The sequence below is a fragment of the Heteronotia binoei genome, chromosome 19 (assembly GCF_032191835.1).
Source record: "Heteronotia binoei isolate CCM8104 ecotype False Entrance Well chromosome 19, APGP_CSIRO_Hbin_v1, whole genome shotgun sequence".
In the NCBI taxonomy this organism is placed as follows: domain Eukaryota; kingdom Metazoa; phylum Chordata; class Lepidosauria; order Squamata; family Gekkonidae; genus Heteronotia; species Heteronotia binoei.
Genome location: NC_083241.1, coordinates 38,504,149 through 38,527,022, shown reverse-complemented (window position 1 = coordinate 38,527,022; position 22,874 = coordinate 38,504,149). Strand labels below are relative to the sequence as shown.

The 22,874-nt window shown below is 48.1% G+C and overlaps 2 protein-coding genes across 2 annotated transcripts in view; both read right to left on the bottom strand.

The window, feature by feature from the left end:
• The window catches only part of CSPG4 (chondroitin sulfate proteoglycan 4), a 119,229-nt gene extending 111,816 nt beyond the window's left edge, over window positions 1-7,413 (bottom strand). The window contains exon 1 of the mRNA XM_060260061.1: window positions 7,317-7,413. Within this exon, the coding sequence (XP_060116044.1) occupies window positions 7,317-7,413 (97 nt within the window). The remainder of the gene's footprint in view (window positions 1-7,316) is intronic.
• Window positions 1-22,874, bottom strand: part of SNUPN (snurportin 1) — a 385,834-nt gene that overhangs the window by 228,182 nt on the left and 134,778 nt on the right. The gene's annotated exons all lie outside the window — the stretch shown is intronic.

Sequence of the window (22,874 nt, the reverse complement as noted above, 5' to 3'; positions counted from 1 at the left end):
CCACTTTGGAAGATGGACTCTATGACCTTATACCATATTGAAATCCCTCCCCTCTCCAAAACATGTCCTCCTCAGGCTCTACCGTCCAAACTCCAGATATTTCCCAGCCAGCTCTGGCAACCCTATTCTGAGTTAAGGCTGCAATTCTCCAGGCAGAGTCTAGCATTCTTCTGGAATTACACCTGATCTCTAGACTGCAGAAGAAAAAGAAGCTATTGATTGATACCCCACCCTCCAATCTGAATTTCAGAATCTCAGAGCGCCTTACAATCTCCTTTATCTTCATCCTCCACAACAGATACTCTGTGAGGTAGGTGGGGCTGAGAGAACTTTCACAGAAGCTGCCTTTTCAAGAACAGCCCAGCAAGAGCTATGGCTGACGCAAGGCCATTCCAGCAGCTGCAAGTGAAGGAGTGGGGAATCAAACCTGGTCCTCACAGATAAGAGTCCATGTAGTTAACTGCTACACCAAACTGTCTCTCCACACCAACCTCACTCTCCAGAGATCAGTTGTGCTGCTGGAAACAGGAGCTTTGGTTCAAATAAATCAGGTATCTGTTGAGCTGCATGGCTTGGTGATAGACCCTCTGCTTGGCATGCGGAAGGTCCCAGGTTCAATCCTTGGCATCTCCAATAGTAGGTGGTGTGAAAGACCTCTGCCTGAAACCCCGGAGAGCTGCTGCCAGTTTGAGTAGACAATACTGACCTTGATGGACCAAGGGTCTGGTTAGTGTAAGGAAGCTTCATGTCTTCATCTGTTTTTGTATACAGAAGGTTCCAAGTTCAATCCCCAGCATCTCCAGTTAAAAGCATCAACAGGAAGTGATGGGAAAGACCTCTCTCTGCCTAAGACCCTGGAGAGCTGCTGCCATTCTGAGGGGACAATACTGACCTTGATGGACCAAGGGTTAGCTTCAGTAGAAGGCAGCTTCATGTGTTCATGTGATGGCCTGGCTAAGAAGTAATTAGCTTTCCTTCTAAGAACGTAAGAGAAGCCATGTTGGATCAGGCCAATGGCCCATTCAGTCCAATATTCTGTGTCACACAGTGACCAAAAAAACCCAGGTGCCATCAGGAGGTCCATCAGTGGGGCCAAGACTCTAGAAGCCCTCCCACTGTTGCCCTACTCCCAAGCACCAAGAATACAGAACATCACTGCTCCAGACAGAGAGTTCCACCTACACCTTGTGGCTAATAACCACTGATGGACCTCTGCTCCAGATGTTTATCCAATCCCCTTTAAGCTGTCTATGCTTTTAGCCACCGCCATCTCTTCACTGTGGCAGTGATTTCCACATGTTAATCACCCTTTGGGTGAAGAAATGCTTCCTTTTATCCGTTCTAACCTGATTGCACAGCAATTTCATTGAGTGCCCACGAGCTGTCGTAGTGTGAGAATGGGAGAAAAGGACTTCTTTCTCTGCATTCTCTATCCCATGCATAATCTTGTAAAACTATAGTACCATTTATTCTGAAATTAGAAGAAGAGATTGGATTTATATCCCGCCCTCCACTCCGAAGAGTCTCAGAGCGGCTCACAATCTCCTTTACCTTCCTCCCCCACGACAGACATCCTGTGAGGTGGGTGGGGCTAGAGAGGGCTCTCACGGCAGCTGCCCTTTCAAGGACAACATCTGCCAGGGCTATGGCTGACCCAAGGCCATGCTAGCAGGTGCAAGTGGAGGAGTGGGGAATCAAACCTGATTCTCCCAGATAGGAGTCCGCACACTGCACCAAACTGGCTCTCCTACTGGTCATGATGCAAAGAAACCCATGAAAAACAGTTACAGGCCAGTGCAAGAGTATCACGGGAATGTGTGAAATCTCAAACAAGAGCTTAAAGAAGAACCCACCACTGAGCATGTTGGAAGATTTGCCAGACAGCACGAAGCTATCTTTATGATGTGCCCAAGTTGGGCAACGCGGTACTACTGGCTTTGATTTACAACTGCCCTGGCAGAGAGAGAGCCAAGGATGACAGAGAAATGACAGAACAGAGAGGAATGAAATCAGAGCCCAACAGGATGGCTCTCGCCATGGGCACTGAGAGCTCAGAGGTATGCCAAGCACCCGGTGGGAAAACATGGGCATCGCCCTGCGGACATCAGTCAGCGTTCCAGATTCCTGTTTGCACTGCTGACAGCAGAAACCCTCGGAATGAACACTGCTGTGTTCCATCGGCCCGCTCTGCCCAGTCTGTGCCACCTGATCTTATGGAAAAACAAATTACGGTTTTGGGCACCTACAAGGCATCTCCTGGATATTTTGTTTCTCGTGGGACGAGAACTGGGAACAGGACTGGGAACAGGTAAACAGCCTCTCTGGCCAAACTTTTTGATGTGTTTCACAGGCTAGAAAGGTTTGAAGACTCTAATCGGGGAGTGGACCTCTTTGCAAAGGGGAGCCTTACAAATCCTGTGTCGAAAAGTCGAGCAGCATTCTGCTTCATAATAGTGCAGTGTTTTTGGAGTTCAATTTAATTTAATTAAATTTAATTTTTCATTTATATATTTTATTGAATTTTGAAAACATACAAGTGAATATCCTCAGATTGCCTTCAAGAACTGCAGTCCTCAAAGTTGCCCTGTAATGATTATTATCCTGCTCTAAGTCAGAAATGCAGATATATCTTTCCGCTCTGTATCTGTTTATTGCAATTTATAGCTTTTCTCTTTTCCCAATGTTTGCCATCAGGGCTTTTTCTACCAAAAAAAGCCAGCAGGGACTCATTTGCAAATTAGGCACACCCATTAGGGTTGCCAAATCCAATTTAAGAAATATCTGGGGACTTTGGGGGTGGAGCCAGGAGACTTTGGGGGTGGAGCCAAGATCAAGGCTGTGACAAGCATCATTGAACTCCAAAGGAGTTCTGGCCATCACATTTAAAGGGACGGCATACCTTTTCAATGCCTTCCTTCCATAGGAAATAATGAAGGATAGGGGCACCTTCTTTTGGGGCTCATATAATTGGACCCCCTGGTCCAATCTTTTGGAAACTTGGTGGGTATTTTGGGGAGAGGCACTAAATGCTGTGCTGAAAATTTGGTGCCTCTACCTTAAAAAAACAGCCCCCCCAGATACCTGCGGATCAATTCTCCTTGATTTTCTATGGGAATAAATCTCCAATGGGAATAATAGAGTTCCCAGCAGACATTTCCCCCCCTCCCCCCGCTTTCTGACGACCCTGAAGCGGGGGGAGGGCCTCCATTCCAGGGGATCCCATGCCCCCACCTGGGGATTGGCAACCCTAACACCCATGGATGTCATCATTGTTTCACATACGGTTTTTTGGTAGAAAAAGCCCAGCAGTAACACATTTGAATATTAGGCCACACCTATGGATGTCATCATTGTTTCACACATGGCTTTTTTGTAGAAAAAGCCTAGCAGGGACGCATTTGCATATTAGGCCACACCCCCTGATGCCAAGCCAGCTGGGACTGCTTTCCTGTGTGTTCCTGCTAAAAAAATTAAAAGGCCTGTTTGTGGTGCCATAGGGGAAGCTAGGCAATTAATACAAGCAAGTAACTAACTAAGGACATGGTGGGTGGGAAGTTGGGATGCCAGCTCCAGGCTGAGAAATACCTGGAGATTTTTTTGGGGGGTGGAACTTGAGGACACCAGGGTTTGGAGAAGGAAGGGAATTCTCTGTCCCCCGGAGCTCAGGTGTAACCCAGAGATTTCCAGCTACCACCTGGAAGTTGGCAACCATAACAGGGAGCAATAATTTACAAAAAGTTAGAAGTAACTTGCTATGATCAGAATTCTGTCACATTTGCAACTGGGCAATCCACCCTGGTCAGAACTGATGCAAATCAAGCCCATAGAAGAAGGAACCCAAAGCCGTGACCGCTGGGTTGAAATTGGTGCATGAGACACGGCCCCACTCACTGCCTATGGCTTCCTGAGCAATACCGGGTCTCGATGCGGCAGTCATGGCAGAAGCCACAACTGGCAGAGGGCCCTTGCCAGGGTCTAGACTGCAGATTTAGCAATCTTGTCCTTTGCATCTGCCCATCTCTAGCATCCATGACTGCCTCCTTCCCCCTCCGTAGCATAGTCTTCCCCGCTCTTCATCGCAATGTTCCTTCAGACAGAGTCCCCTCTCCGAATAGCCTCTTTTGCACCCAATCTCCAGTCTCTGCACTACCGGAATGGCCTTGGTCAGCCATAGCTCTTGCAGGAGTTGTCCTTGAAAGGACAGCTGCTGTGAGAGCCCTCTCAGCCCCACCCACCTCACAGGGTGTCTGCTGTGGGGGGAGGAGATATAGGAGATTGTAAACTGCTCTAAGTCTCTGATTCAGAAAGAAGAGCAGGGTATAAATCTTCAGTCTTCTTCTTCTAGAATCCTCTCAGCCCCACCCACCTCACAGGGTGTCTGTTGTGGGGGAGGAAGATATAGGAGATTGTAAGCCGCTCTGAGTCTCTGATTCAGGGAGAAGGGTGGGGTATAAATCTGCAGTTCTTCTTCTTGCCCTTTCCTAAAGCCACCTCCCCTCCTTCCAGTTGCCACTCTGCTCAAGTGCATTCCTAACTCTGCATCCTTCCCATCGCCTCCTTGAAAGCACCCCCCCACACACACTCCTTTAATTCTTCTGCAGCCCTGGATTTCCATCAGCCAGCTGCACAAATCAGGTGTGACTTTCTCATTCCCAGCCAAATGGACAACTTCCCCTCCTCTCGGAGAAGCTGGACTGCAGACTGCTTTGTTCCCTGAGCAACTGAACATTCCGGGCCACCGGGCCAGCTCAGCCAATCAGACGCAGGGGCTTCAACATCGCACACGATGCAATAGAGACAGAAAAGCGCAAGAGTCCAGTGGCGCCTTAAAGACTAACAAAATTTATGGTAGGGTATGAGCTTTTGTGAGTCACTGCTCACTTCTTCAGAAGATAGACTTACTGAATTCTCCCAGTGTGTTCTGATTGTCAAAGACTCACATAGAACAGGAGTTAATATTGGGATATTTAGTCAATATGGCAGAGTTCTGCCCAGTCACAGAAGTGCGATCCTGAATGCAGGAAATAAATTTCCCCAAAAGTGTATTATGGAAAAAGGCAGGGGTGGAATTCGAGCAGGAGCTCCTTTGCATATTAGACCACACTCCCTGATGTAGCCAATCCACCAAGAGCTTACAAAAAAGAGCCTTGTAAGCTCTTGGAGGATTGGCTACATCAGGGGTGTGTGGCCTAATATGCAAAGGAGCTCCTGCTAGAATTCCACCCCTGGAAAAAGGTAAACTTGACATTTATTCAAGCAAAGTTGCATTCAGTTTGCAATCAAAATAAGAGAAAGTAGCCCCATCTAAAGGGTACTTTCCTTATCACAAATGGTCAGCTTGCCGGGCATCATGTGTGTGGGAGTATGATGGCATTGCACCTACAGGAGAGACCTGCAGATCACAAATGGTCAGCTTGTCAGGCATCATGTGTGTGGGAGTATGATGGCATTGCACCTACAGGAGAGATCTGCAGAGGTGTGTGTTTCTCCATGGAAGGCCATGTGAGCCAGTAAGAGGACAAAGGGAGACAGAGGAGGGAGCTCCCAGGTTAAGACAAAGAGAGGCATCCCATTCAAGAACAACACCTGTACACCCTTAGAGTGATGTAGTACCTCCCAATGTCCACACATGCTGAGTCACTCATTCCAACATTTAGAAGCTCAGAAAGACAAGAATGTCTTAACTAAGCAGAGTGCCAAAGTCTTGATTTATCACCACTGGATCATTAGATGAGCTCCTTCAGTGTCAGAGCCCTTAGCAGGTATCAGCAACACACTTGGGTTACCTCTGTACAGTCATGAGGTCTAGGAACACACTCATTTGTCGGTCTGTGTTGTCACCCTCGGATGCCTGCTTTGAATCCACATTGGAAAACCACCTGGCTGTGCAGCTGTAGCCAAATGGAGACTGCCAGGGTAGGACATTGTTAGAGGAAAGTCCAGTAAGTTCATATACCTCTAAAATATTGGGCCAGGCAGAAGCAAGAGTTGTACAGAGACCATTCAACTTAGCACACATAACGCCTGTGCTCTCCATTTGTTACTGACAACAGCATTGAGCAGTTCTGGAAGGGCCTCACTCTGCAACACATACTGTCCCTGTCCAAAAGCTGACTGTGCCCTCTGGAAATGTCTAGAACAGGTGCTGACACTCTTCCCCATGACTTTCAGATTGCTCTTCCAACCTGTGCATTTCCGGAACTTCTCTCCTGCCTTTCTCCCCTCCACACTCAAGGGATCATTTGTTGCAGCCCTCCAAAACTCTCTCATCCAAATATTGAGCATAATGAAACCACACACCTTTCAGACAACACCCTGGGACTTAGAACAAGCAGCCAAACAAATCATGCTGCGTTCTACCGGTGGAATCGAACCAGAGGTTTCATAGACTCTAATCCTATAATAAACCAAGATGAGAACATCTGTCTTAGGGTCCAGCCCTCCAAGAACAGAACTGATATGCTTCAGTTGATACATCCTGTTTCACTTCCAAAAGAAGCCATACCTCCAAACTATGCTTACTTTCTATGGGGACACCCAGGACTTTTTTTTTGTAGCAGGAACTCCTTTGCATATTAGGCCACACACCCCTGATGTAGCCAATCCTCCAAGAGCTTACAGATCTCTTAGTACAGGGTCTACTGCAAGTTCTAGGAGTATAGGCTACATCAGGGGTGTGTGGCCTAATATGCAAAGGAGTTCCTGCTACAAAAAAAGCCCTGAGAACACCAGTTCATGCCTCCATCAGTGTCTTCCAAGCATGGATCTAGAAGGCCCAACGCTCCAAATGCACCTCACTTACCCTCTCGCATTCCAGAGGCTTTGAATGACATCTGTCACTGTCTGTGCTTTCTATTGCTACTTTCCTAACACGTGAACACATGAAGTTGCCTTATACTGAATCAGACCCTCAGCTCATCAGGGTCAGTATTGTCTACTCAGACTGACAGGGGTTGTCCTGGGTCTCAGGCAGAGGTCTTTCCCATCACTTACAGCCTAGTTCTTTTAGATGGAGATGCCAGGGATTGAACCTGGGACCTTCCGCCTGCCAAACAGATGCTCTGCCGCCGAGCCACAGTCCCTCCACATCACCCGAAGCCCTTTTCTTTCCCTCACTCTGGACTTTGGGACAATCTCCCAGTCTGCACCCCGACAAAGCCGAAACCTCTCCGTTAGCTCTGCAGAAGTCCTTTCTGTGCGCACACATCCTGCCCATGCGTCTCCTTGGCAAAGACCTCCAGATGTTTTCCCGCTCATCCTTCATACAGAAAAACAGGGCAACGCTTCCCAAGGCAAAGAGAAGGGAGAAGACTTACCCCCGGACTCTGGGTTGGCACGTAACGGCAGCACGCCCAGTAGACACGAGAAGAACAGCCGAAGAGCTGATGATCCAAAAGGACGGTTGGAGCCCATGATAATTGCCTAGCGTAGGCTAGCAGTTGTGACCATTCGCTGGGCGCAGCGACCGAAGCGAGGGAGGGAGGCAGGAGCTACAGACATAAGCAGTCTGTTTTCAATTGAGGGCTCAGCTACTACTATATTTAATAAACTTGCTGCTGAGGGAGGGAACGAACTGACTTTCCCCACCAGTCACAAAACCGGGCCGGGTTAATACAAGCCTCTCTCAGATTACAAGGCAGTTCCCCTTCTTAAAGGGCAAGCGCTACTCCCCCCCCCCCTCTTTCCACCCCATCCATTTTTTTTTCTCTTTTAAAATACTTTGCATAGTCCCGCTCATTCTCTTCCCCCACCCTCTCTCCCTGTCATAACTGTTTTGGGCCCCAGCCAGGTCTCTAGCAACTCAGCTCTGCTGCATACTTATTTCCATGTGAAGGAACACGGAGGGGTTTCTTGGGATAGCTAGCATTTGACTTAACTTTGGGCTCCTTTCAAAGAGAGGCCACGAAGGATGCCAGCCTCCAGGCAGGTCCTGGAGATCTCCTGGAATTACAGCGCATGTGCAGACTATAGAGATCAGTTCCTCTGGAGAGAATAGACGCTTGCAGGCCCTGTTCTGCTCTGCCCTTGGAGGTTTTCCCAACACTGCAGGGGTTTTTTTTTGTAGCAGAAACTTCTTTGCTTATTAGGCCACACCCCCTGATGTAGCCAATCCTCCTGGGGTTTACAGGGCTCTTAGTACAGGGTCTACTGTAAACTCCAGGAGGATTGGCTACATCAGGGAGGTGTGGCCTAATAGGCAAAGGAGTTCCTGTTACGAAAAAAGCCCCACTGGAGAGGCTTTTCTTTCTCTCTTGGGTAACCGACTGCCCGCCTTCCCCCAACACTTTCTTTTAAAACAGTGTGTCCAAAACAGTGGAGGTCTATGTGGTACAGAGAACCACAACCAGCATCAGAAGTTATGAAGTATTTTTTGAATGGAAAATGCTCACAAGTCTACTTCTAGCACAGCACCGGATTGAAGAAGTAGAGAAGAGACTGGATTTATACCCTGCCTTCATTACCCGAAGGAGTCTCAGAGTGGCTTACAATCTCCTTTCCCTTCTGCTCCCCACCACAGAAACCATGGGGCTGGGAGAGCGCTGACAGAAATGGCTCTTGAGAGGAACAGCCCTGTGAGAAATTGCGAATCACCCACGGTCGCATCAGCAGGTGCACGTGAAGGAGTGGGGAATCAAACTTGGGTCTCCCAGATAAGGGTCCCCATGCTTAACCCCTACACCAAACTGAGCAAGGAATTCGAAAGGTAGGTGGAGCTAAGAGAGCTCCAACAGAAACTGCTCTTGAGAGGAACAGCTCCGCAAGAACTTGACCCAAGGTCGCATCAGCAGCTGCATGTGGAGGAGTGGGGAATCAAATTCGGCTCTCCCAGACAAGGGTCCTCACCGGTGTTCCCTCTAAGCCGAGTTAGTGTGAGCTAGATCACAGATTCTTAGCCTCCAGCTCACACATTCTTGTCTTAGCTCAGGAAGGATGACTCCAGAGCACACTAATTTATGTAGTCGCTCACAACTTTAATGTCAGTAGCTCACAAAGCAGAATTTTTGCTCACAAGACTCTGCAGCTTAGAGGGAACATACTTAACCGCTACACCAAACTGAGCAAGGAATTCAAAAGAAATGGGTAAAACACAAATTGTCTGTCCCTCTCTCTATACATGCCCTATCAGATGTTGATATATAGGACAGGCTCATTAGTTTAGGAGATTACAGATCTCTATAGTGTTCACAATACCGCAAAGCTTCTTCCAGCTCTCCAGGCCAGCACATGGTCAAATGGCTGCTTCCTCCAGACTTCAGTTAAGAGTTCTATCTGCTCTGAAGGACTCAGCACCAAAAGACCGCTTCCTTCTTGCTCTCCTGAGTTATTACCTCTGTTTTACTCACTCACTGACCGGGTCAGGCCAGTTCTGAGAAGCTTTTCTGGAAGTCTCCAGAATTTTCCTTCCTGAAGTCCCTCGTGTATTTCACACCTCCAAATCTCTGTTCCCTGCTTGAAGAAGCAGGGCGGAGAACTGGATCCTCCTATTGTCTCTATTAGCATTTGTATGAAGGTGGGCTGAGAAAAGTCTGGAAAGCAACTGAACTGATGTCCTTCCTTCCTGCCTATTCTCTGCCCAGAGACAGGAGGTGGGGGTGAGGAAACCTTTCTGAAACTCTTAGTGAAAGTTTTGCTCACTGCAAACCTACAAAGAAAAAACGTATTTCTTCACAGGATGTGAGCATGTGCCAACAGCGGCTACCTGCCCATCCATTATGCTGAATCTATTAATGGCACAAGTGCAAAACTACTCAAAACACCACTATGTTCAACACATGAAGCCACCTTCTACTTCGTCTATCAAGGGACAGTATTGTCTACTCAGTTCTGTATTGTCTATTTTGACTGGTAGCAGCTCTCCTGGGTCTCAGGTAGAAGTCTTTCACATCTCCTGCTACCAAATCCTTCTAAATTGAGACAACGGAACACAAGTGAAGCCATGTTGGATCAGGCCAATGGACCATCCAGTCCAACACTCTGTTTCACACACTGGCCAAAAAAACAGGTGCCATCAGGAGGTCCATCAGTGGGGTAAGAAATGGAACCCAAGGGTTTTGGAATGCAACTGAGATGTTTTACCATTGAGCCATGACCCTTAACCCATACAGCGTACTACAGGAACAAGAAGCACCATGAGATACATGGTCCTTTCAACTGGAGATGCTGGGGATTGAACCTGGGATGTTCTGCATGCTGAATGGATGCTCTACCACTGAGCCATGCCCCCTAGTTGCCTGTTGCTGCATCAAACCACTAGTCCATCAAGTTCTGTATTGTCTACTTTGATGAGTTGCAGCTCTCCTGGGTCTCAGGTAGAAGTCTTTCACATCTCCTGCTACCTGATCCTTCCACGTTGGGACAACAGAAATGGAACCCAAAGGTTTTGGAATGCAACTGAGATGTTTTACCATTGAGCAATGGCCCTTCACCCATACATAGTAGTACAAGAACAAAAAGCAACATGAGATACATGGTCTTTTCAACTGGAGGTGCTGGGGATTGAACCTGGGACCTTCTGCATGCTGAGCAGATGCTCTATCACTGAGCCACTCCCCCTAGTTGCCTTTTGCTGCACCAGACCACTAGCCTATCAAGTTCTGTATTGTCTCCTCTGATTGGTAGCAGATATCCTGGGCCTTGGGTGTAAGTCTTTCACATTTCCTGCTACCTGATCCTTCTAACTGGAGACACCAGAAATGGATCCCAAGGGTTTTGGAGCGCAACACTGAGCCATGACCCTTTGCACATACAGGGTACTACAGGAACAACAAGCCTTATGACATAGGTGAGTATTATTTTCAAATATGCTATTCATGAAAAACCCAGTCATCTCTAAAAATCCATCTTAGTTCTAGTTATTTGGACAGCTTAGTGGGTGGATTACCCTTGGATACCCTTGTGTCTACAGCTTCAGGGGGTCAGACCACCTCCAAGAAAGAGGCTGTTATGTCTGCTCCTTTGGCCTCCGAGTGTGCTGCAGAGCATCCTATTGCGAAACATCTGCTTTTGCAGCTGAACCTCCCCCACGAGCCACTCAAACAAAATTCTTCTTGCAGCCTCTGTGACTTGCCTTTCCCCTCATTTGGCCACCCCCCCATTTATCCAGCATCTTTTTCAGGGTCCAGTCTCATTTCCTTTGCGTCCTATTGGACACAACCTGGGTGCAATTTTTTACCTCCCCCTCTTTGTTGACGGCGTTTGTAACGCCTCTCCGTTTAGCAGCGACCGGCAAATTTAATTAATGTGTTCCTTGCTTCCAGATCGTTAACAAAGACATTAGATAAATCTGGCGTATGCCTGGTTCTCGTAGACTTTTATGACTACGTCCCAGCGGTTCAGTAAATTCATTACCTAATTCCATTAGGACGATGGGACATCATTTTTATGCCGGTTTGCTGATTTGGACAGATTCAATTTCACAAAATATTCTCTTTCTGGCTTTTCTGGCTCCTTTATTTACAGCTCTACAAATGATGCTTCTGTGGCGTTTCTGATTTTGCTTTGCTTCATTCATCTTTTTTTTTTTTGTCCTGCTGAAGAGCAGGCATTCGAAAAATTAACGTTTGAATGATTGACAGAAGAATATAAAGCCAATCAAAAGGATAGGAATCAATGAGGGATCAGTGATAGAAGCCGTATGGCGTAGTGGTTAGCTTACTGGACCAATAATCATTATCATGTGGCAGTGTGTGCAGTATAGCTAGGAGATCCTAAGATTGTCTGGCAGCCAGAAGTTCTAGCTCTTTCGTGTTAATGCACCACCAGGTGGTGAGCTAGGCTTATTTTTTAGGAAAGAGAAAATTCAGAGGTGGTTTGCCATTGCTTGCCTTTAAGTCATGGCTTTGGTATTCCTCAGAGGTCACCCTTCCTAACCGTGGCTGACCTTGTTTAGCTTACAAGATTCGGGTTCAAATCCCTGACAAGCTATGAAGCTCACTGGGCAATTTTGGATAGGCAACCTTACTTTCTTGAATGCCTCTGTTAATTTCAGCCTGTCGGCCAGAATAGCTCCAAGCTGCACATGATGCTGAGTTCGCTGTAGCTCTTAGCTGGAGGGTATCAGTTAAAAATAAAAAAAAATTCTAACCATGGAAACTTCTGTTGAAAGGAGACGAGATTCTGAAACTTTCCCCCTCCAGGTTTTTATTCCTCTTCTCAAACCTCCCACGATGCGCTCTCTCTCTCTCTCTCTCTCTCCCCTCAAGTCTGGCTGAATGTATACACTCACAGAGGGGAAGATGCATACAGATCTCTTCTCTCTGCATGGAGGGGTGGGTGGGTTTGATTTTTCTGCAGAATAAACTGCATCAGAAGGGCCTCTTCCCTGTGGGTCTCCCATTTCGGCCGGCAGCCTCTCCGGATAGCTTTTGGTTTGAAGAAATATTTCAGGGAACCACATGCAACATTACACACTGTGTGGACTGCTCTGCCCTAAGGTTGTAAAAAACGGAGAGCCTGAAAACAATGCTTGGCCTAGAAGATGGCCTGGGTGCATACAGGTGACTCTATCAGGGTTGCCAGGCCCCCTTGGCCACCAGCAGGTGAGAGGGGGTAGGGGGGCAGATCCAGATTGGGAATCTCCTGGAGATGGAGCCAGGGGAGGACAGGGAACTCAGTGGGGTAGAATGAAATAAAGTCCACCCTCCAAAGCAGCCATTGGCTTCAGGGGAATGGAGCTCGGCAGTCTGGAGATGAGCTGTAGTTCCAGGGGATTCCCAGGCCCCACCTAAAAAGTGGCATCCCTGTGACTGTTCCCAAGTGCAGATTCTTCTATGGATCTGCAGAGCTAATGCTTTGAGAGCCAGTCCGGTGTCGTGGTTAAGTGTGCGGACTCTTATCTGGGAGAACCAGGTTTGATTCCCCACTCCTCCACTTTCAGCTGCTGGAATGGCCTTGGGTCAGCCAGAGCTCTCGCAAGAGTTGTCCTTGAAAGGGCTAGTTTGGTGTATTGGTTAAGTGCGCAGACTCTTATCTGGGAGAACTGGGTTTGATTCCCCACTCCTCCACTTGCAGCTGCTGGAATGGGCTTGGGTTAGCCATAGCTCTCGCAGAGTTGTCCTTGAAAGGGCAGCTGCTGAAAGAGCTCTCTCAGCCACACCTACCTCACAGGGTGTCTTTTATGAGGGAGGAAGGTAAAGGAGATTGTGAGCCGCTCTGAGACTCTGAGATTCCGAGTGGAGGGCGGGATATAAATCCAATATCATCATCATCGTCTTCTTCTTCTTGTGGTTAAAGAAGCCCTTTGTTGGGTGGGAGTGGTGGAGAGAACCCCATAGTATCTCCTTCTAAGCCCCCCAAGAGGGTCAAGTCCAACATCCACAAGGCTCAGTGGGGTGACTGAAGCACTTCAGAGATAGTCACCCACCTGTCAGCTGATCTATGACAGCTGGCTCTTTGGGAATTCTAACACAAGGCAGTGGACCCAATCACAAAATGGCTGCCACTGGAGGCGGAGCCAGTCACAAAATGTCCAGGCACGAAGTTGTTATATAACTCTAATAGTAACTCTTTGACATTTCAGGCAGGAGTTCTGTTGAACAGGATGCTTTTTATCTACACAGCCCATCAGAAACGTGCGCATGGGATAGAGAAGGCAGAGAAAAGTATGTTTCTCCCTTGATCACAATACAATTCAATAACATTTATTGACATGATATTGAACATAACAGGGAACCAATCCATCCATCAAATGGCAATTAAGCCCCTCCTAGATATAGAAAATTTGCAACAGTTTCAATTACCGATTGTTTCCAAGTTGACAACAAGAAGACAATTTTATATTTGTTGGGCTTTGCTGTTTGCTCACTCAAACAGGGCTCAATGAGTATGGAGCGCAGGTCAGAGTAAAAAGTACAGTTTAAGAACACATGTTCTAAAGCTTCTATCTCTGGACGTGCACCAGAGCACAGTCCGTTAGCATAGGGAGTTTTATGGAATCTTCCAAGAAGTATTGCAGATGGTAGCACATTAAACCTAGCTAGTGAATAGGCTCTGCGTTGCCAAGAGGCAGTTAGGCAGGTGAGATATTCAGCCCTATACCCAGGAGGTAAAAACCTCAAACTCAAGGGTGAACATCTGCCTTTAGCAAGGCTGATCACAATACAAGAACTCATAGCCACTCCATGAAATTAAGGAGCGGTAGGCTTAGAACAGATGGAAGGAAGTCCTTCACCCAAAGTGTTACTAACAAGTGGAATTCACTGCTGCGGGAAGCAGCAGCAGCTACAATCATAGAGTGGAGAAGCATATGGAGCAGAGGTCCATCAGTGGCTCTTAGCCACAAGGTATAGAGGGAACACTCTGTCTGGGGGGGGCGATGCTCTGTATTCTGAGTGCTTGGGGAGCAAGAGCGGGATGGCTTCTGGAGTTCTGGCCCCACTGGTGGACCTTCTAATGGCACCTGGGTTTTGGCCACTATGTGACACAGAGTGTTGGTCTCAATGGGCCACTGGCCTGATCCAACACAGTTTCTTTTATGTCTGGGGCAGTGCTCTATATTCTTGGTGCTTGGGTGGGTGGACTTTTGGAATTCTGGCTCTGCTGGTGGACCTCCTGATGGCACCTGGGTTTTGGCCACTGTGTGACACAGAGTGTTGGACTCAATGGGCCACTGGCCTGATCCAACATGTTTTTTTTTTTAATGTCTGGGGCAGTGAAGCTCCATATTCTTGGTGCTTGGGTGGGTGGACTTTTGGAGTTCTGGCTCTGCTGGTGGACCTCCTGATGGCACCGGGGTTTTGGCCACTGTGTGTCACAGTGTCGGACTGGATGGGCCATTGGCATGATCTAACATGGCTTCTCTTACGTTCTTGTGTCTCGAGCAGTAATGCTCTGTCTTCTTGGTGCTTGGGGGGCAAAAGTGGGAGGGCTTATGGAGTTCTGGTTCTTCTGGTGGACCTCCTGATGGCACCTGGGCTTTGGCCACTGTATAATGCAGAGTGGCACCTGCGTTTGGACTGGATGGGCCATTGGCCTGTTCCAACATGGCTTCTCTTATGTTCTTAAGTTTTGCTGGTCAAAAGCCCCACCTAGACCCACTCACTTTCTACAAACACTTGGCGAGTACCAGAAAAGGTGTGGGCAGCCACCACGTTGGGGACTCCCAGCCCAAAGGACTCGATTCACGCACCTGACAATATTGAACTTAAGGAAGGGCTCTGCAGAAGAACCAAAAGCCCAGAACTGCAGGGAGAGAGAAAAGTCAGCTGCTGGGTTTGATAGGCTTTGAGGTAGTTAAAAATACATCTTCATTAGCTGGGGGCAGCTGCTGCCTTTTCAAGTGCTGGGAAACAGTTGTTAATCGGACGCCGCTAACAAAACGGACGATGGCGCAGAAGACCAACAGTGTAAATCCCTTCCTTAATTAACTTTCCTTATCAAGCCTCTTTGTTATTAGAATTCACCGAGTCCCCTGTGTCAACCCTATCAGGCCAGAATTAGGTGTTCCATTAGACACAGAGCTGCCTTGAAAACAGAAGTTCCTCCTCCTCCTCCTCTTCGCCTTGTAACATCCAGTGAGACAGAACTAGCCATGCAAAAGCCCATGAACAAGTTCCCTTATGGTCAGAAGCCTCCATGTGACAGTAGCAGTTCTGATGCTACTCGATCTGCACTTCTGTCCTCACGCTTGCTATCCCAGCAGTTCTTGGTTTCTTGCAGCATCTGAACGAGCAGAAGAGAAGCCACTGGGTAGCCGCAGTAGCTACTGGGTGTCTGACAGCTGCTACAGTCATTCAGAGACTTCCAATCTTTTGAAAGATGGCAGTATGAACCAATACAAAGGCCTATGGGCCTCATTCCTCGTTAGGGTTTCCAGATGTTGTAGAAGACAGAACCTGTATCTTTTATGGACTGTACAGAAAACCAAATGTCTGCAGATTCTGGTTTACATAACCCAACGCTGGTTGCAGTTTCTGCTTCTGCACAGCTATTCAATGTCCATGAGCCCTGTCCTTTCTGACACATGTTTAACTCATGGGTGCCAGCTCTGGGTTGGGAAATTCCTAGAGTTTTTTTTTTGGGAAAGGTGGAACCTGGGATGGTGGAGTTTAGGGAGGGGAGGGACTTCAGGATACGATGCCCTGGAGTCCCCCTTCCAAAGCAGCCATTTTCTCCAGGGGAACTGATCTCTCTTGCCTGGAAATCACTTGTAATCCAGGGGGATCTCCAGCTACTACACAAGGCCCAGAGATCTACATTCCCTCCAGGCACCTGTGTGGCCACAGTACCTGCCCTTCCTCAGCCTTCTCCATCACACTCATAGGCCAATGGCTTCCACAGCATGTACACAGATCATTCTTAAGTCACATCTCAATGTTGGACAGCCAGCAGGGTGACTAAACTGTCAGACTAGAGGAGGAGGAGGAGGAGGAGGAGAAAAAGAAGAAGGAGAAGACAAGGAAGAGGAGGAGGAGGAGAGGAGGAGATTGGATTTATACCTCACCATTCACTCGTAGTCTCAGAGTGACTTACAATCACCGTCCCTTCCTCTCCTCACAACAGACACCCTGTGGGGTAGGTGGGGCTAAGACAACTCTGAGACAGCTTTGACCAACTCAAGGTCACCCAACAGGCTTCAAGTGGAGTTGGGAATCAAACCCGGTTCTCCAGATTGGAGTCCACCACTCTTAACCACTACACCAAACTGGCTCAGGTTCATATCCCCATGTGCCATGGAAGCTCATTGGCTGACCTTGGGTTAGTCAATACTCTCAGCCTAACTTACCCCACAGGGTTGTTGTGAGGATACAACAGACGAGAGGAGAACGATGTACGCTGCTTGGGGAGCACCATTGGAGTGCCAACAAAAAAGATCCTCTTTGCACATTGTTTCTCTAGCTCCCTTTTCTTAGGAGAGAGAACGATGATAAACAGAACAACTATGAGGCCCGCTGCAAACATCCAACGTGGTCCAACAGCCTTCCAAAAATCTGTTTATTATTAAATTCTACACCACACTGTCACACTGCCTACCATGAGCGGCTGCCAACCTGTTCCAGCATTCTGGGCAGAGGCTGATTAGAGCTACCGACACAGCAGCCAGCTACACCCAGCTGGACGTTGCTGAGTCACTACTTAGTCATGCTTAGCGAGTTTCCTCTGCAGCGGCTGCTGGTTCTCTCTTGCCTTTTATGAGAGAAACAGCTGGAAGCGCCTCCGGGGAGTCAACCGGCCTGGCTCGGGGCAGCGGTTTGGAGGCTCCTTCTGTACCTTTGAAGGGTCAGTTTTCAAAGGCATCTCCTGATGATACATGGCTGAATGGTTTGGAGAGACAGACTCCAGAGGAGGGCTGCTTAGACTCATACAGATGAATGCATCCACATCATGATAGCCATCAAATTGTGTGTATGTGTGTGTGTGTGTGCATCTTTTGATGCTGACAGGATACATGTTCTCCTCCCAGAGCAGCAAACTGTCAGGTGTGGTCACTGGCACCTGATTGGAAGGGTCACAGACTTCATAGTGAACTGATTTGACAATTGATGTGCAATAGATTCAGGATAGCTGCTTCTTCACTCAACGAGCAATCAAATTGATGTGACATCGATGTGCAATAGATGGCACTGATGTGCAATAGATTTATGACACTGATGTACAATAGATTCAGGACAGATGCTTCTTCACTCAATGAGCAATCAAATTGATGTGACATTGATGTGCAATAGATTCAGGACAGATGCTTCTTCACTCAACTAGCAATCAAATTGAGGTGGCATTTGCAATAGATGTTGAAGTACAATAGATTTATGACATTGATGTGCAATAGATTCAGGACAAATGCTTCTTCACTCAACTAGCAATCAAATTGTTGTGACATTGAGTGCAATAGAGGACACCAATGTGCAATAGATTCAGAACATTGAAGTACAATAAATTCAGGACAGCTGCTTCTTCATTCAACTAGCAATTAAATTGCAGCATTCACTGCAGTGGATGGCTGCAAGCGTAGGTGGCTTTAAAGGGGGGCAGGTAGCTCTAATCCCCACATGTTAGCGTGCTTCCCAATGTGGATTCTGCCAGTGCCTCTGACCCTCCCACCTTTACAAGAATCAGCCAATTGCCATCCACAGCTGATTTAGGAATACATGTTGGGGGAAATTTATCAATATTTCCCACGACCTCTAGACAGCTTGTGTGGTGTATTGCTTAAGAATGGTGGATTCTAATCTGGAAAACTGGATTTGAATCCCCACTCCTCCATATGAATGAGGTGACCTTGGGGCAGTCACTTTTTTCTCACAGGACACTCTCAGCCTCACCTGCCTCACAAGGTGTTGTTGTAGAGAGAGAGGAAAGGAGATTGTAATCCATTTTGAGACTCCATAGGGCAGAGCAGGGGTGGCCAATGGTAGCTCTCCAGATGTTTTTTGCCTACAACTCCCATCAGCCCCAGCCAGCATGGCCAATGGCTGGGGCTGATGGGAGCTGTAGGCAAAAAACATCTGGAGAGCTACCGTTGGCCACCCCTGGGGTAAAGAAAAGAGCCCCGTGGCACAGAAAGAGCCCCGTGGTGCAGAGTGGTAAAGCTGCAGTACCGCAGTCTGAACTCTCTGCTCACGAAGTGAGTTTGATCCTGCCGGAAGCTGTTTTCAGATAGCTGGCTCAGGTTGACCCAGCCTTCCATCCATCCAAAGTTGGTAAAATGAGTCCCCAGCTTGCTGGGGGGAAAGTGTAGATGACTGGGGAAGGCAATGGCAAACCACCCCGTAAAAAGTCTGCCGTGAAAACGTTGTGAAAGCAACGTCACCCCAGAGTCAGAAATGACTGGTGCTTGCACAGGGGACTACCTTTACCTTTTTTAGGGTAGAGAAAAGCCGACTATAAAATCTTCCTCCTCCTCCTCCTTTCTGTGGTAGACAATCTGCTTTGCGTGCAGAAGGTCTTAGGTTCAATCCCCAGTATCTCCAGTTAAAAATATTAGGTGTCTAATTTCAACATGGCTTCTCTTATGTTCTTATGTTTGGCACAGTGATGCTTTATCTTCTTGGTGCTTGAGGGGCAACAGTGGGAGGGCTTCTGGAGTTCTGGCCCTGCTGGTGGACCTCTTTATAGCCCCTGGGTTTTAGCCATTGTCTTGGACAGGATAGGCCATTGGCCTGATCCAACATGGCTTCTCTTATGATTGTAATGGTTAGCACAATCTGCCTCCCCCTGCATTTCCCCCTCTTCGTCCTCCCACGTAAAATGAAAGCAGTGAATCAGTGTCCTTCCATCATATGATTCCCCCAAGCACCTGATTAATCTTGCGTCTTAACAAAGCAGGCTCTATTCATCAAGAGAAAGGCTGCAATCTGCAACAGTTTATGAAACCAAATGGATCCTGGCGTTTCTCTCTGGAACTTGAGCCAATATATTGGAGTGTGCCAGGTGGCCTCCCATTCAGACTCAGAGACGATCCAGGGACGGCTGTCCTTTCCATGGAATGAATCTCTCTGACCTTCTGTCTCTGAGTCCATCTCATTTTTGTGCCCCTTCCTCCTCCAAGGATTGTGGTTCTCAGGGCATTTTTTGTAGCAGGAACTCCTTTGCATATTAGGCCACGCACGCTTGATGTAGCCAATCCTCCAAGAGCTTCCAGTAGGCCCTGGACTAAGAGCCCTGTAGGCTCTTGGAAGATTGGCTACATCAGGGGGGTGTGGCCTAACAAGCAAAGGAGTTCCTACTACAAAAAAAAGCTCTGGTGGTTTTCACCTCCTCCATTTAAAGCTCACAACAACCGTGCAGATAAGAAGAAGAAGAAGAAGAAGAAGAAGAAGAAGAAGAAGAAGAAGAAGAAGAAGAAGAAGAAGAAGAAGAAGAAGATTGGATTTATATCCTGCCCTCCACTCCAAAGAGTCTCAGAGCGGCTCACAATTTCTTTTACCTTCCTCCCCCACAACAGACACCCTGTGAGGTGGGTGGGGCTGGAGAGGGCTCTCACAGCAGCTGCCCTTTGAAGGACAACCTCTGCCAGAGCTATGGCTGACCTAAGGCCATTCCAGCAGGTGCAAGTGGAGGAGTGGGGAATCAAACCCCATTCTCCCAGATAAGAGTCCGCACTTATCCACTACACCAAACTGACTCTCCAAACTAGCTTAAGTAGGGTTGCCAAGTCCAACTCAGGAAATATCTGGGGACTTTGGGGGTGGAGCCAAGAGACTGGAGTTGGAGCCAGAAGCAAGGTTGTGATAAGCACAATGGAACGCCATTCTGGCAGTTCTGGCTATCATGTTTAAAGGAACTGCATTTCTTTTAAATGCCTTCCCCCGCATTTGGAAATAATGGTGGATGGAGGCACCTTGTTTTGGAGCTCATATAACTGGATTCTCAGTCTTTTTGAATTTTTTGGGGGGGGAGGGTGGATTGAGGAGAGACACTAGTTGATATGCTGAAAATCTGGTGCCTCTACTTAAAAAAAAAACAGCCCACCCCAGATACCTGTGGATCGATTCTCCATTACACCCTATGGGAATTAGTCTCCACAAGGTATAATGGAGTCCTCAGAGGACATTTCCCTCCCCCCAGCCTCACTTTCTGATAACCCTGAAGTGGGGGGGGGGGAAGAGCTTCTAGACCAGGGGATCCCGTGCCCCCACCTGACCCTAGATTATAGGACTGCCAACTCTGGCCTATAGAATACCTCGAGATTTGGGAAGAGTGCTTATGGAGGGAATTCACCTAGAATCTATGGTATACCACAGAGAAGGGGTGTCGAATTCATTTGTTATGAGGGCCGGATCTGACATAAATTAGACCTTGTCGGGCCAGGCCATGTCACGCCAGGCCATGTGTGTACCTATTTAGGAAGCAGAGATATAAATGTTATAAAGGGCACAAGCACAATTAAAGTTTTTTTTTAAAACTTAAAAATAAAACATGCTTAAAACATTAGTGCTTGTTGGTCTTAAAGGTGCTTTCTTTGTATTTCTCCCATGGGATCCAGGGAACTGGGCAAAGGAAGCTCTGGCTCTTTCCTTCCTTCCCCAGGAGGGGGAGGAGCCTCAGTCAGTAGAAGGAAGAGAGGCTCAGTAGCTCTGCTGTGTGATTGAGAGAGCCTGGCAAAGCAAGCTCTCCCTCCCCCCTTGCTCCCCAAGGAAGGAGCCTCATCCAATTGAAGGAAAAGAGGCTTGGCTCAGTAACTGCTGTGTGACTGAGAGAGCCTGGCGAAGCAAGCTCTCCCTCCCCTTCTCCTCCCCAAGGAAGGAGCCTCAGCCAGTGGAGAAAATCGAAATTTTGCTTTGTAGCTCCTATGCAATTGAGCAAGCCTGGCAAAGCAAGCTGTGATGTGAAGGAAGCAAGAGAGAGGGAGAAGGAAGAAGATGACAGCCAGTAGCTCGGGGGCCTGATTTGGCCCTTGGGATGCATGTTTGACACCCCTGCCATGGAGTTTACTTACTGGCTGGATCTGTTGGTGGTAGTGTTCCCTCTAAGCTGAGTTAGTGTGAGCTAGCTCACAATCTTTTAGCCTCCAGCTCACACATTTTTGTTTCAGCTCAGGAAAAATGGCCCCGGCGCACACTAATTTACGCAGTAGCTCACAACTTTAATGCCTGCAGCTGACAACTTTAATGCCAGTTACTCACAAAATAGAACTTTTGCTCCCAAGACTCCGCAGCATAGAGAGAACATTGGTTGGTGGGCACCCTCAAGAGCTGGCGACTGAACTGAGGGCCACAGTTCTGGCAGGGTTGGTCACATTCAGCAGAGGGGCTGTCCTCGTGATGAATTCAGGGAGTCTCGTAGAAGATATGGTCAGGGTGAACCCCCCTCCCCCTCCCTGGGAGCATCAGCCAGCCCCGAGAAGCCCAGGAGAAGCCATTGCTGCAGATTTGTTTGCCGAGCCTAGCTGAGGGTTTGTTTGTCTTTCCAGCTCAACATCTGGATCGACGTGGGGGGAAGAGTAAACTGTGGTGGATCTGTGCTGCGGACCTTTTCCTGTTTGAATGAAAGCTATTCATTTGAGGCCTTCCAAGGGGACCCGCCCTTCAGAGGGATGCCGGTGAACACCCCTCCGACGCTGCAGCCTTATCCGGCAGACTAGTTAGTTTAGTTCGCTCCCTTCCCCTTTTCAGGAGTCACGGTCTTTATGGGACATTAAATAGGGCTGCCAGCCTGGTGGGGCATTTGCAATGAAGAAGAAGAAGAAGAAGGATTGAAGATTTATACCCTGCCCTTCTCTCTGAATGAGAGACTCAAAGCGGCTTACAATCTCCTTTATCTTCTTCCCCCACAACAGTCACCTTGTGAGGTGGGTGTGGCTGAGAGGGCTCTCACAGCAGCTGCCCTTTCAAGGACAGAGGCTCAGAGTGGCCTACAATCTTCTTTCCCTTCCTCCCCTACAACAGACACCCTGTGAGGTGGGTGGGGCTGAGAGGGCTCTCCCAGCAGCTGCCCTTTCAAGGACAACCTCTGCCAGAGCTATGGCTGACCCAAGGTCATTCCAGCAGCTGCAAGTGGAGGAGCGGGGAATCAAACTCAGTTCTCCCAGATAAGAGTCCGCACACTTAACCACGACACCAAACTGGCTCTCGAGATGACTGGCTCTCCAGACGACTGACGACAGTTCCCCTGGAGGAAGTGGCTGCTTTGGAGGGTGGGATCTTGGTCACTCGGCTCTGCTGAGGACCCTCCCCTTCCCAAATCCCACCTCCCTAAGCTCCACCTCCCAAAAACTCCAGCTATTTCCCCATCCAGACCCAGCAACTCTAGAATAACCAAACCATATAAAACAGACAGATGGAAATCTTCCTCATGCCACTGTAGCCACATAGGAGAAAGTCGTTTAAAAAGGAGAAAGTCATTTAAAAAGGATGATGGGAGTAAGGTTTTATTTCATTTATTTATTTACGTTATATCCCACCCATTCTACGCAGGCTCAAGGTGGCTGACAACATAAA